Source organism: Megalobrama amblycephala, linkage group LG7 (assembly GCF_018812025.1).
Source record: "Megalobrama amblycephala isolate DHTTF-2021 linkage group LG7, ASM1881202v1, whole genome shotgun sequence".
In the NCBI taxonomy this organism is placed as follows: Eukaryota; Metazoa; Chordata; class Actinopteri; order Cypriniformes; family Xenocyprididae; genus Megalobrama; species Megalobrama amblycephala.
The window spans coordinates 21,150,420-21,165,488 of NC_063050.1; the positions used below are offsets into that span (position 1 = coordinate 21,150,420).

The window sequence follows — 15,069 nt, forward strand, 5'->3', positions numbered from 1 at the left end:
TTTGCAAACACTTGGTGGTTATATATAAATAATTACAACATGTGCATTATATCTGCACTACTAGAATCTCTGCCCAAAGCTTAAAGCTTATTTCAGTGGTATTCATCATAGAATTAGCAGCAGTATTTGTGTTTCATATCAATCTCTGCATTTGTAGATAAAGTGTGGCTGTGCAGGACACAACTTTGAAGTTAACATCCATGGTTTCTGAAACAAACATCACAATGTTTATTTGTGATTTCATTTTTATTCACATTACTGACAGCACACCTTCACACAATCTATGAATCTTCTCAGCAACATCAGCGGTCACCGAACGGGTTCTCATGAACGCCGCCACCAGCACTGCAGCTTCCTCGGGACAGTATCTGCTGCCGTGGAGAGTCGACGTTAACTCCTTCACCATCTCCGGAGGAAGCCAGTCTTCAGGGATTTCCACAGCACATTGTTCTACAGTACCATTTTTGATGTCCATGTCAAGCTTAATATCAACATCATCTATAACTAAAGACGTGCAAACACTGAATTTGGGAGTTTTGCCATAAATCCACTCCCACATCTGAATATCCTGTGTCATCTTATGAATGCCAGGCATAAGAGCTTCATGAGTGGGGTCAACTGTGATGACCGGGCTGTCAAAGCCAAATTCATTATTGTACCAGGAAGCAATAGCCTCCATGATAGTGTCGGAGTCCAGAGTGGGATCCACATCCGAAAGGTTCTTGACAGGGGAAGGAACGCTTGGGGTAGCGTTGCTCTTGATGGCTTCAGAAGCGTTACTCTTCAGAACCGAGGACAATACTGACCGATCCACAGAACACAGTAACGTACAGTGATGATAAGCTGAGCTTCTGCCTATTTTTGCAGCAGTGCCTGAAATCTTGTAATGCCCATTCAACAAAATATCAAATCTGTCTGTCGCAGCAACATCTAGATCTGGTCTCAGAGCTTTCAATGCACTAGTAATGACTTTGAGATTTCTGGGACGGTCATATTTCTTCTTGGAGGTGAAGAAGGTCATGTTGATGTTCCCAAAATCATGGAAAACCGTCCCTCCTCCACTGCGACGTCTCGCTAGCGGGATCCCCAAGCGCCTCATCAAGGGAAGGTTACACTCCTGCCAGGGGTTTTGATGTCTGCCAATGACCACCACAGGGGAATTTCTCCACAATAACAATACGCTTCTGTTTTGCAGATCCACGTGATCGTGAATCCAGTCTTCTAAGGCCAGGTTCTTATATATGCCAGCTGACGCAGATTTAAGGATGATACCCGCTTTTCCCGTCTCATCGAAGTAGGTTGACAAAGTGCTTTTGAGTCGAGCTGACCCAGAGAGGACACATGCCCTGTTTGACAGTCTCAAAATCATCGCTTTAATCTCTCGAAATGTTGGTAAAGCTCTAATGCATTAGAGATTATTCGTTTCTGAGGTGTGTAGCGAATACTTTCGGGACCATATCGTACTTCAAAAAGTGTCTGCACAGCTCATGTGTACCGCTTATTCCCATGCTTGCAGCAGAAGCATGTTAACATTAACAACCGGGTCACAGGATCACGTTTCTTTACAAATCAAAATAAAAGTCCTGCGCGACGAAATTAAATGATAAAAGACTAGAATATTTAAAGCATGTAATGTTAAATAAATAAAATAAATATGTCAACAATAATAATATAAACGCTTGTATTAATATATTAATAATTAAATCACAAATATGCACTCTTGAAGCTCTTTTATTTTGACATGTTCTAGAGGCAGGCGTTTGGGGCCAGTTGTTCAAAGAGTTTAATCTGGATCAGAATCATCTGGATTTGGAAATCCCATGTTTTGCTATCCAGGATCAGGTAATCCATCTTACTTTTGTGCTGGTTTTTCAAAGCAAAATTGGATTGGATCACCCTGATCCAGATACACACTTTTTCAGATTCCAAATCTGGATTATGGAGCCCCTGACGGGCCATGGTGATAGATAGAATATGAGATGGGTTGGATGCTTTTGCATTCTCTCAGAAAAGTTCTGCGAAGCATTGCATCCGCTCGCAAAGAACTTTTAACTGGTTCATCTCTTATGATTGTGCCAATGTAGTTTACAAACAGTGAAAAAAAAATCTGAATCAATATAATATTTTTGTTTGATATTTACAGCTGTTTGGGGATTATTTTATGGCACCAAAATCTCTTTTTCACTTTACAGTAGGTTACCGAAAGGCTAAATATGCTAAATAGGCCTAATGTCTACTTCTAATTAAACTAATCAAGAGCAAAATAAAATATGTGTGTTTATGTATATTACATGATAAAATGTTGTATTTTTTGACCAGTTTTAAAGTTTTATTACATTTTTGTTCCTGAAATCCACCCTTCTGATGGGATCAGTATAATCCAGATTTTTTGGATCAAATAAAAAGTTTTGAACAACACAAACTGATGATTTGATCTGGATGATCAAAACCGAGATTGGATTTTGTGATCTAGTCTGATTTCAGAATCCTTTTTCCTGTTGAACAACCCCTTTTCAAGATTTGATCCAATCCGATAGCCAAAATCCAATCAGATTACTTTTGAACAACTGGCCCTTGTTGGTCAAAGTTGGTCACATGTTTTAGGAGGTTGTTGTTGTATTTTATTTCCATCAAACTTTTGGCTACAAACATGAAACCACTGTCTCACTTTACCTCCAAAAAATAATAATAATAAAAAAATCTTAAGCAGAATGAGTGCAATGCAGCACCAAACTGCATTGGAAAGTACTATTAAAGGGTTAGTTCACCCAAAAATGAAAATAATGTCATTTATTACTCTCACTCATGTCGTTCTAAACCCGTAACACTTTTGTTCATCTTCAGAACACAAATTAAGATATTGTTGATGAAATCCGATGGCTCAGTGAGGCTTGCATTGAGAGCAAAGCCATTCAAACTCTCATTCAAACTCAAACTCTCAAAAGTATTCTTGTCGCTTTATAATATTAAGATAGAACCACTGTACTCACATGAACTGTTTCAAATATGATAGTACCTTTATGGACCTTGAGAGTTTGAATGGCTTTGCTCTCAGTGCAGGCCTCACTGAGCCATCGGATTTCATCAAAAATATCTTAATTTGTGTTCTGAAGATGAACGAAGGTCTTGGGGGTGTGGAACGACATGAGGGTGAGTAATTAATGACAGAATTTAGATTTTTGGGTGAACTAACCCTTTAATTATCATATACTTTTTCAATTAGGAGGGCTGTAGAATCACACAATAAAAGCTTTTTAACTATAACATTCTTGAATTTATATTAATGAATTATAATATTATTATAATTATAATTATTATCAATCTGCATGCTGTTCACAGTCGGTGTTCGTCGCACTGTGTGAAGAGTCTGTATAACCACTAGGTGGTATTAGATAATTGCTCATGCATAATGCAGTTTGACATCTGTAATGTGATCAGTACAAGATCCAAGTTACTCCTCTCAAAGTAGTTAATGATTAAGATTCGGGATGAGATTAGGAAATTACTAAATTCAATCAGAATGAAAGCATTTTGATAAATGATGTGCATTTTGATCAGTTGATCAAGCTCACCCTTGTCCTCTTAAGTTAATATCTGACTTATTCCGAGAATTTGATCTTCCTTGAAACAAACTGCACTTATCTAAATTCGGTTCCTGCCATAGATCATAGTTAGTGATATGCACCTGAAATTTAGATTTAGCTTTGATTACACTTATACTTGTAAATAGCTATTTTAAACGTATTTTCAAACTTTACAACTTTGTATTTTAGTTATTTTTATTTATTTTTTTTTGCTTCAAAAGATGACTCGATAAGTCATGGGGAATGTTTTGTCCAGTCTAAAAAGCTGCAAATAATTAAAAAAAAAAAATATTACATTTTCTTTTTAGGTGTTTCGTATGTGAGAGTAAGCTAGACGTTTTGTAAATAACAATGGGGGAGGGAATCGGCGAATGTCAATTCTCTGAGATCTGATTGGTCAGCTTGTCCTCTCTGATTGGTTGTTGGGCGGAGTCTACGCAGAGCTCTGAGCGGATGTTTCCGGTATGACCGTTGTTTGACAGATCGGGACGGACCCTCGCTTTCAGGTAAGGTTATCAACCGTCATTATATACAGTTTACTGGTCATCCGGATCATGTGACGGCACGTTTTATATTTAGTGTGAGTTTATAGTGCGTGTAACCCTGAGAGTTTCCCGCTTGAGGTCGCAGATGGTGCTGTGTGTTGATCTGCCGAGGTCACCGCGCAGCATCACCGCCGGACGGGTCACTTTACAGCACTGAATGCAGAGGAAAACATCAAGACCTCACGGCTGAGTCATGGCTTTCAGTAGCGGACAAATCTTCAATCACTCTCTTAAATGCGTGTTTAGCTTCAGTGTACCGCTATCCATGTTTTAACCCATGATCAGCTGATGTGATGCAGTTTCCTTACCCCAACAACTAATGACATGTTCAGCTTTGCATATGACATAGGGATGGTTATGTCTCGTGGATTCTGACTTCTCAGGTATAATAATGTGTTATAGTAGCATGTGGCCTACAGCATGTGATAGTCTTTGGGCAGTGGGAGACAGACCAGCCCGCTTCAGCTGTGGCTGTTGTCTGCAGCAGGCACTTTTAATGAATTAGGGTCCCATTACTGAGCAAAGGTGCTAATTTCCTTAGCTATCCGGGGTTTGCTGTTCGGTAAGTTAGACAAACTATTAATACATTTAATGTAGGATGAAAAGTAGCTAGTTTTAAACGCATCAAATGTCTGTATCCCCCCTTAAAATATTGATTTGTGGTCCATCCCTCCTTAGACTGTATCTGATAATTACAATCATACAAAAAAAAAATCATAATTTTATGATAATATGTTGGAAATGTAGTAAAAATGACAAAACATAATGTTTAGCAGTGTTTATCAAAGCACGACCTGTTTTGTCAGAACAACATTCAGCATGTTAAGTAGAATGTTAAACAGATAAATTCATTACATTTATGGGAAATGTGTTTATCAATAACTAACCAAGATTTGGCTCCAAACTAGCTCTTAACGACTGACAGTTTAAGCTAAATTGATGGTGTATCGGTTATTTATATATTTCATACATTTGATCTATTCTATGTGTAATGTGTACTGCTAGAAAAACATCGTTGTTAACTGTATTCTGACATTTCCCTAATTTAATTAGTGATGCACTGAAATAATTTTTTTTTACAGAAACGCCAAAACTGAAATTAATGTTTTCATTTAGCTGAAACTGACAATAATGTTTAATTAAATTTGGGTAATAAACTCAGTATGCTGTTCGGGGTGTTATTTTCTCAGGTGAAAAGTGCTAAAAAAAAGAAAAAAAAAAGAAGAAGTTTCACTGTTGTTAGTTTTACTCAAACCATCCATGTTCACATTACTTAAAAACACATGTAACTGCATGAACTTAATTTACGCTGTACAAGGGACTGCATTAGAGTAAATTTAGGGTTTAAAGTGTTATTTTATGTGTTTTTCAGTAAAGGGAAAGATGTTGTTAGTTGTATGTCAGTTATGTTGGACATTTAGAGGAGTTTAGGGCTGCAACGATTAATCGCGATTAATCGTTTGCAAAATAAAAGTCTGTGTTTACGTAATATATATGTGTGTGTTCTGTGTATAATAATTATTTATATATAAATACACACACATACAGGTATATAAGAAAAATGTTATATTTATATATAAAATATTTATGTTTATATGTAATATAAAATATATATAAATATATATATTTATAATACATGCATATATTTCTAATTTTTATACCTGTATGTGTGTGTATTTATATATACATAATTATTATACACAGAACACACACATATATTATGTAAACACAGACTTTTATTTTGCAAACGATTAATTGCGATTAATCGTTGCAGCCCTAGAGGAGTTTCTGTAATGTTTTTGAATTTTGTGGTTACCATTATGCAGAAGAGTGGCACCTGTGTTTAGGCTTTGAGCCTCATATATACATGTTTGTAGGAATTTCTGCGTTCAATTCAGTTGAGCTTGTTCAGTGAGTTATTTTTTGAGTGCATTCTGTGGAGCAAATAGTTAATTTAATAAGGTAAATTAAGTCAATAAATGTGTTCAACTTACGTAATAAATGTAACATTATTAAGTAAATTGCAGATATAAATATCAATGTAACAGTGACAAATTCAAATTATTTATATTTACTCAAAGAAATTTTGTCCGCTCTACTTGAGTTTCTTTTGTTCATACAACTAAATTGTTATTTGTACAAATTACTCAATATAGTTAGGTTGAACCACTTGACACTGCTTTTTTGAGTAAATCCAACCATTCATTTTTTTGAGTTGTCACAAAGTTCTTCAAAGTTACGAGCCACCTCTTGGTATTTCAGACGAACAAATTTTAAATATTGCTATTTTTATTTTATTTTTTGTCGCGGTGTGGACAAAATATATGCTGACATGGTCCAAAGTGAGAAGCGCTAATTGACATTTTTTCGGTCAGTGATTTCCATTTCAGGCAAAACTAATAAAAATACTTTAAAAAAATAATTTTGTAAAAAATTTTGTATTACTCTATTCATGGAAAGTTTTCATGCTTGAGTTTATGCATGAGTCGTCTTTGTCGCAGCAGATTTATATGCATAAAATTTTAAATCAGTGTTCACAAAAATGTTGACTGTGTTTAGGCTGTTGGTCTCATTTCTTGACCGCTGAACATGTCTAATATTGTGAAGTGCAGCTTTGACAGTTCTTCTTGAATCATCTAGTGTTGTGTCTGTCAGTTGGGGGCTTTGAAACAAAACTGTGTCTGTAAGTCTGTGTGTGTGTGTGCGTGTGTGTGTGTCTTCTTCTCTCATGCTTAAGGGTGCATACTAAGGGCATTGTTAACTGAGGACAATGGCTATTAGAAGGTGCCCATTAGTGAGTAATGAATACAGACATTTTAGCTTTTCTTTCTCTTTCCCCCGTCATTATTGCCCTGTGGTTTCCATTTACTCTCTTGTTATTCTATAGTGTGTTATTGAATGTCAGAGTTTTTCAATGCTATCGCAGCCTATAATCAGTCTGAATGTGATACAATCACTTGGTAGGCCTCTTGTTTCTGTATAAGCTTTAAATCTCTGATAGATGCACTGTAAAAAAATTACAGCAAAATGTTTTCCGAAAAATTATGTAAAAAATACAGGAAAAATGTTAAAAACATTTGAACGACCTGCAGTTTTTACAATCTAAATTAAATTGTAATTTACCAAAAGAAAAATACATTTTAAAGGGGTGGTTCAATGCGATTTCACTTTTTTAACTTTAGTTAGTGTGTAATGTTGCTGTTTGAGCATAAACAACATCTACAAAGTTATGACGCTCAAAGTTCAAAGCAAAGGGAGATATTTTCTTTTAAAGATTTCTCTGTTTAGGACTACAACAAACAGCTGGTAGGGACTACAACGAGCTTCTTCCTGGGTTGGTGACATCACTAATCCTAAAATTTACATAAACCCCACCCCCGAGAACAGGCAACAAAGGGGTGAGGCCATGTTATTGCAAAACAATACATAACACAAATGTCATAAAAGCAAGATGACAAGTTATAACCATAATTAAACAAAACCATACCTGTTCTATCTTCATGCAGCATATATTCTCTGGCTCTTTAGGTATCTTACAACAGTTCCCACAGGAGTGATTTATAGATCATCATGACAGAATATGCTAATCAATGACTTAATCAGCTACATAAATTCATCAACTTAACCATTCAGAAACTTCCTGTTGCATTCTACATGTTGTCACTTCTTGAGTCTCTCCATCATTGTCCAACTCCGTTTTGAACATAAAAGGATGAACAATTTCTGACATTTTCAGTGAGTCTGAGGTAATCGGCGATGCTAACATGAGTTCTTGAAACTCCGCCCTCTTCGTAGGAGCAGCAGCTCATTTGCATTTAAAGGGACACACACATGAACAGCGTTTTTGCTCACCCTCAAAAAGCGACAAATTTAACATGATATAAAAAATGATCTGTAGGGTATTTTGAGCTAAAACTTCACATATACACTCTGGGGACATTAGAGACTTATTTTACATCTTGTAAAAGTGGAATTATATGACCCTTTTAAACTGGTAAATCTAACAGCCCTTTTCTGCTGAAATAGCAAGGCTACGCTGCTTTTAAAATCTGTTTTGTATCTTTACCACATACTTAAATGTGCCGTAGAACGTCTTTTTAAAAGATGTAATATAAGTCTAAGGTGTCCCCTGAATGTGTCTGTGAAGTTTCAGCTCAAAATACCCCATAGACTTTTTTTTAATTAATTTTTTTAACTGCCTTTTTTGGGGCATCATTAAATATGCGCCGATTCAGGCTGCGGCCCCTTTAAATTCTCGTGCACATCCAGACGTCCTGCCCTTGTCTAATGCCTTGAACATGAGCTGGCATATGCAAATATTGGGGGCGTACATATTAATGATGCAGACTGTTACGTAATAGTCGGTGTTGTGTTGAGATTCGCCAGTTCTTCTGAGGTCTTTTAAACAAATGAGATTTACATAAGAAGGAGGAAGCAATGGTGTTTGAGACTCACTGTATGTCATTTCCATGAACTGAACTCTTGATATTTATCTATGCCAAGGTAAATTCAATTTTTAATTCTAGGGCACCTTTAATACACAGGGATGTGATTTCTGTATTTTCCAACCTGCAAAAATATGACCCATGTGAATTGTGTAAATCCGAGAGAAAAAAAAATTGTTGTGGAGGGAGGAGTGTTACTGGTTGCTGTGTGATGAAATGGCCTTAAATAATTACCAAATAGACTGCAAAATGTTACTTTTTCTAATACATTTATTTCATGGACAGATTGCTTCTGACAAAGCTGAATATTAGCAGCATTCAAAGCGTCAAGTGCGTCAAATCTGCATTGAAACTGTGTTACTCGCCAGTTGCTCACTAACTTTTTTTTATGAATTTTGGCAATGCGTGGTTGTGGATATGGCTTTGTGTGATCATCAAATTGCAACAGTTTTAATTATGTAAATATATAGTCTGACATGCTGCATGTTTCAGAGTAAAGCACAGCACGGTCAGGTTTTCCTTCTTTTTTTTCTTTAGCTGATCAAACATGCATAACACAGGGGCTAAAGAGAAACACATGATGAATCAAAGTTCATCACAAGCAGCTTTTCCACAAGCTGAGAGAAAAACTAATATATAGATGGTGCATGGTGTCATTCACACAAATACTAAACACCATCATGGTAACACACATGACGCTAAAATAATGCAGTGAACTTTCATTTAACAAGATGTAACAGAACATACAAAATAAGATGTAACATAAAACCCTAATGTACATAACTGAAAAAAGAAGAAACAATTATTAAAATGTGAAGTGTTATACAGGGAATTTTGTGAATGTCAGTTTACAGCTATTCACTGTAAACTATAAGATAATTTGTTCTTTTTTACTTCCAAAAATGTACATTTACCAGTATTTTACTGTAAAATTCCATTAAATTTAAGGTTAGATCTGTTACAGTTTTCCCCCATGTATAGTAGCTAAGGGAACGTACAACCAACTTACAGGTTTTTACTGTAGCATTTTTAGTCTTTTACAGTTAAAATTACAAACATTTTTACAGTCATCTCCAGTCATTACCAGTGAACCATTTTATACACGTTCACAATCAGATTTGGATATGTGGATGAATCCCTTTATGTTTGCTGTGATCTCTGTAATCTAATCCTCTGTCCACCCCCAATGATTTCAGTTGTTTGCCTCTAGACACGGTGATGTCATCACTGAATGGCTTTAGCATGGTCTTTTGCTCATGTTTTTTTTTTGATGGTAGATGCAAGCGAACATGCAGTTTTTGTTGTAGGTTTGGCTCTCAGTCTCACGCTATGAACGTGTTTATGCATGTAATGAATGTGAAGGGCTTTTATTGTATGCTGCATAGGTCAGCAAAATCAGTGAGCGTGTGGTTCAGTGTACATGCAGTCTGCTTACGCAACCCTGGATGCGAAAGGAACAAGTGAAGATGGAGTTATGCTGGGTGTTAGGAGGAAGATCAGAATGAAAACTAATTACTCGTGCTGTAAGGCCATATGGATGTGTGTGTGTGCTATTGGGTGTCTGTTAGGGATGATGACATCAGTTTGGGGAGGGGCTGTGATTGGAGAGTTTCCTCTGCTGATTGTGATCTTTGGCAGACCTGTTTTTGAGCACTGTTTACATTAACATTACTACTATAAAAACAGTATTTACATATTCTCTGTTTACTGCCAAATGCAGTGAATCATTTCTGGGAGCAACATTTTTTGAATACTGGTTTTACTTGTTTGTGCGTATCTGTGTGATGCGCAATAAGGGATTAAATATTATAATAATAATAATTTTAATACGTTTTTAATAGGTTGTCTTATAAAATTTTGTTATTTTAATATTATTTTATGTGTTATTATAGTGTTTATTAATATTTTGAATTAGCTTTTAATTTTATATTTCAGTTTTTTGTAACTGGTGTGTGCTTTTGTCATTTTTAATAGTTTTATTTCTATTTATCTTTAATTTATTTTTTATTCCAGTTTTAGTGATTTTTTTTTTTTACTTCAACTTAAACATATTTTATTTCTGTTATTAGTAGAGCTGCATGATTAATCATTAAAAGATCATGATTTCGATTCAAACATCCACGCAATCTTATTCCTAAATGACAGCACTTCTCCTGTGTCTATTAAACCTTTGATACAATTACACTGAAACATTCAGATCAGCTTTGGCACTGCCGCAGACCCAGAGAAAGCAGTTATCATGTATAGATACAAAACAGCTTTACAAACGGTCTTTTCAACATCGCGGTATGGTTATTTTTATTCAAATTATCACAGAAGTACTAGGATAAAAGTTTAAAAGTTCGCATATAAACACTGATTTGGTAGCGATCATAATAGAGCAAATCACCTTTTGAAAGTAACTTCAAATAACAATTGTATCAATTACATCATTACACCAGTAGGTGGCGACAAGTGACTGTTAAAAACTGTATTTGTCATTGAATCATTCATTCAGGAGTTTAGTAAAAAAAAATGCTGATTCATGAGTGAGTCATTGAATCATTCATACAAACAAGATTTTTTTAAAATTAATTAATTCAAATTAATTTAACATTTTTAAATAGACTGCAGAAATTAACATTTTAGTCAGAACCTCTATTAAATTACATGTTATTTTGTTTAGTTGTCTTGTTAGAATCATGAGAAAATCATGATCTCTATTTGAAACAAACAAACAAAAAATTACGATTCTCAAAAAAAAAGTTTTTTTAAGTTTAAATTTGATCTAATATTTATATTTTATTTCAGCATTATTTCAATTAGTGAAACACTTTTTTAATTTAGTTTTTACAATAACACTGTAAAATGTGTAATACGTCATTTAAAATATTAATGGCACAAATTTTATTAAGATTTTCTATTAAGCAAATTGCATGCCCTAGCTGTTAGTACTAATAGCTGTTACTATATTGTGTATTTTAGCGTGGCTGAGAAGCTGTGTTGACTAATAATCATCCATGATCTGTTTTTTAATCTAGTGCCATTTTCTTTTTTGTACTAAAATCCATCCAGATAATCCCTGTAATATGCATGGACTTGAACTGAACACATGCGTAAAGATCTTTTATTTCAGCCTGTAGTGATCCTGACTGAATGTGCGTGATGGTGATCTTTGCATGTTGCATGAAGCCTGTTGTCTTGCTGTGTGTTGCAGTGCCTGTTGTTGATGGCCCAGCTGTGCGTTGAGGTAGAATGGGACAGAGCACATCGGGCCCCGAGTCTGCAGAACCTTCAGAGGTGAGCAGCACCACCCTAATGCTTTATCTAATCCACATATACACATAACTTTACCCTCTCAGTCTGAGCTTTGTAGAAGTTTCAATGTGAGTGCAATGGAGTATTTAATTAGACAAATTAGCCCAATTTCCTGAGCTCTCTGCATGTCTTCGATTGTTATCTATCAACATCTCTAACCCAATCTGCTTCTGTGTTTATATTTCCTATACTATATCTTTTTTAGTGATGCACCGATCATGATTTTTCATGGCTAATTTTACTAACTGGCCAATTCCAATACTTGTTTCCATTTTTCGTCTTTAAGCAAAGTTATTTGTTTATTTGCTCTATAACAGGCAAACCAGCCTTAAACAAAAATATCTATAGCTATTTGAAATTAGAGGCAATCACTGACTGCATTTAATCACGATTCAAACAAAGATTCTACACATGTGTAGCATGAGCAGTTGTTTTTTATTTGAATTAGATTGTATAACTTGAAGATTTAAAGCAAAAACAGAATGGTCTGAATTTAGATTTGTGAAATTATGCTGCATAAGACACACCTGCACAAAATAAAAACAGCAGACAGGCTGGTGGTGCTTATGGAACAGCAGCGATAAAGCGTTTCTTTGGGTACTGATGTACACAAAGTAATAAACACTCATTTAAATTGAGGTAAGAGGAAAAAATGTCATCAAAACTTTTCTGAAGACAGTCAGTTCCCTTCATAGATACATTCATATTAACCCCAACCCCCAATTCAATATTAAAGGTCCCGTTCTTCGTGATCCCATGTTTCAAACTTTAGTTAGTGTGTAATGTTGTTGTTAGAGTATAAATAAAATCTGTAAAATTTTAAAGCTCAAAGTTCAATGCCAAGCGAGATATTTTATTTAACAGAAGTCGCCTACATCGAACGGCCAGTTTGGACTACATCCCTCTACTTCCTTCTTTACTTGACGTCACTAAAACAGTTTTTTGACTAACCTCCGCCCACAGGAATACACAAGAGTTGCGTTTGTAGAGTGTGTTTGTCGCCATGTCGTCGAAACGCTGTTATTTTCATCCCACAGTCCAATCACCGGGTCTGATTCCGGCTCAAATTGATAGGGTAAAATTAAAGACATGTTTACAATAACACTGAGCGCGTGCATCTCCACGTTATGGTAAGAGGCGTGACTTTTCCGGCACGGTGCGCTCAGAGCTGTCGAATCACAACACAGGAACCGCTGGCACAATCAGAACTCGTTACGTATTTCTGAAGGAGGGACTTCATAGAACAAGGAAGTCATCAGCCCGTTTTTATGACAGTGGAAACAGCGGTATACAGAGAAGTAAATTATGTGAAAAATACTGTTTTTTTTTTACACGCGAAACATGAACACATGTTATATTGCACACTATAAACACAATCAAAGCTTCAAAAAAAACCACGAAAAACGGGACCTTTAATATTTTTCTTCCAATATTTTGAGCGTCGCAAACAGTGCCCGGTACAGAGTTCTCTTCTTTGCATCCATCTTCATCGTGTCCCGTCTCTGGTCTGTGTTAACGTCCTGTTTACAGATTTTGTAATAATTCCACATAAATGACATTTTGTGAAATTATTGCAATGCAGTTTGTGTGCAAGTCTAAAATATAGATATCCACCAAAATAAAACTAAAAACCAATTTATGGCCTGTCAACCAGTGCATCTCTAATACCTTTGAAGCCATAACTGCTCTTGTGCGAAATTACTAATGTAAAACGTTTCTCAGACCTGAGTTAAAAAAGCCATTATCCATAGTTAGGCATAATGTGAATATCCCTCAAGTTTTGGACTCTTTCGCATTGCGGATTGTCTTATTTCACACATACAGACAAGCAGCTGCACTGCTTTCCCATCATGCACCTTGCACCTCATTCACGTTCCTTCACAAACCCAACCCCACTTTCACCAATCTGTTCACGCGTCAATATCAGCAGCTGTTCACTTTTGTTTTACCACCTTCTCTCACAAATCTTCTTTGTTTAGATCCTTGGCAGCTGTGTTTTGTAGTTGGGCAGATTGTCTGCAGCTAATCTGATCATGTGACTTGTTTAGAAAGCTTTTTTAGCTCTGTCATGATGGGGAAGGTGAGAGTTTAGAGTTTTGCCCAGCAAATTTCTTCCTGGAGTTGAAATGCCGAATTGCGCAAATCCATATCTCAGTCCAAAGATTACAGATCGCAAAGGCGTATATGCTTACGAAACATCATTGTGAATGTTGGCCTATCAAAGCATATCTAAGTCCATAAACAGTTTATATTAAGGTATATTAAAGGTGCTCTAAGTAATAATATTTTCAAGGCTTTTATTCACATACAAACATTGATCAGCAACCATACATAGAGCTCTCAAATATGGTAAACATAAGCTGAACTGTACTTGCTTGATGTGTGAGTCTTATGGGTGTGGAACGACATGAGGGTGAGTAATTGATGACAGAATTTTCATTTTTGGGTGAACTAACCCTTTTAATGTGAAAAGTATTAAAATCAGTGGCCTAGAAAAGTCTACATTTATTGTACATGGGGCATTGTACATTGTACAGCTGAGATCACGCTACTCATTTATCTCCATAGCCCCTGAAATATTTAGTGCACCGAGTGTTGTTTTTTAATTTTAGTTTTAGTCTAGTCTTTGTGCAAGCGGTCATTTTAGTTTTTATTAGTTTTAGTCACGTTCATACTCTTTTTAGTCTAGTCAAGTTTCAGTCGACTAAAAGTCTGAGCATTTTAGTCTTATTTTAGTCAGAATTATCCATGACTATTTTCGTCTAGTTTTAGTCGACGAAAACTGATGATATTTTGGTCTAGTTTTAGTCGACAAAACCTGATTTTAGTCAATGAAAATTGTATTTTAGTCTCTTTTTAGTAATGCAATTCTATTTAACCCAGTCAATATAGTATAAGTACCTAGTATTATAGACGAAACCAAAATTTTCTTTTAGCCAAACCCATTTCAAACAAGGTTATCTTATTATATTATTGTTACCTTATAGATAATACCTTATAATGCCTTGAGATGTCTCTTAACCCTTTAAGACCTGAAGGCTTTTTTAGAGGTTTTTTTTTGTAAACCACATTTAGTCTTGTTTTTATTCGTCAACAATATTGCATTATACGTTTAATTATAGTCATTCGTCACATGAGTAGAATTTTCGTCGCGTCTCGTCTCGTTTTCATCACGTGATAAAGGTTCGTTGACGACGA

At 35.5% G+C, this 15,069-nt stretch overlaps 2 protein-coding genes across 7 annotated transcripts in view; one reads left to right on the forward strand and one right to left on the reverse strand.

Moving 5' to 3' along the window:
• Nucleotides 1-227: 227 nt before the first annotated feature.
• lipt1 (lipoyltransferase 1) lies at nucleotides 228-1,548 on the reverse strand. Its single transcript, XM_048196473.1, has one exon. It carries the CDS (start codon nucleotides 1,367-1,369, stop codon nucleotides 251-253), a length of 1,119 nt encoding a protein of 372 aa, XP_048052430.1. The 5' UTR covers nucleotides 1,370-1,548; the 3' UTR covers nucleotides 228-250.
• A 275-nt stretch (nucleotides 1,549-1,823) lies between these two features.
• pnpla6 (patatin-like phospholipase domain containing 6) overlaps nucleotides 1,824-15,069 on the forward strand; it is a 44,857-nt gene continuing 31,611 nt past the window's right edge. For 2 of the 6 annotated variants that reach the window (XM_048196474.1, XM_048196478.1), the window contains exons 1-2: nucleotides 3,954-4,090; nucleotides 11,771-11,853. In XM_048196474.1, coding sequence (XP_048052431.1) covers nucleotides 11,809-11,853 — 45 coding nt within the window. In that variant the 5' untranslated portion in view covers nucleotides 3,954-4,090; nucleotides 11,771-11,808. Of the gene's footprint in view, nucleotides 1,843-3,951; nucleotides 4,091-11,770; nucleotides 11,854-15,069 lie in introns of those variants that run through there. The other 4 variants (XM_048196477.1, XM_048196480.1, XM_048196475.1 and 1 more) reach the window with 4 other exon arrangements.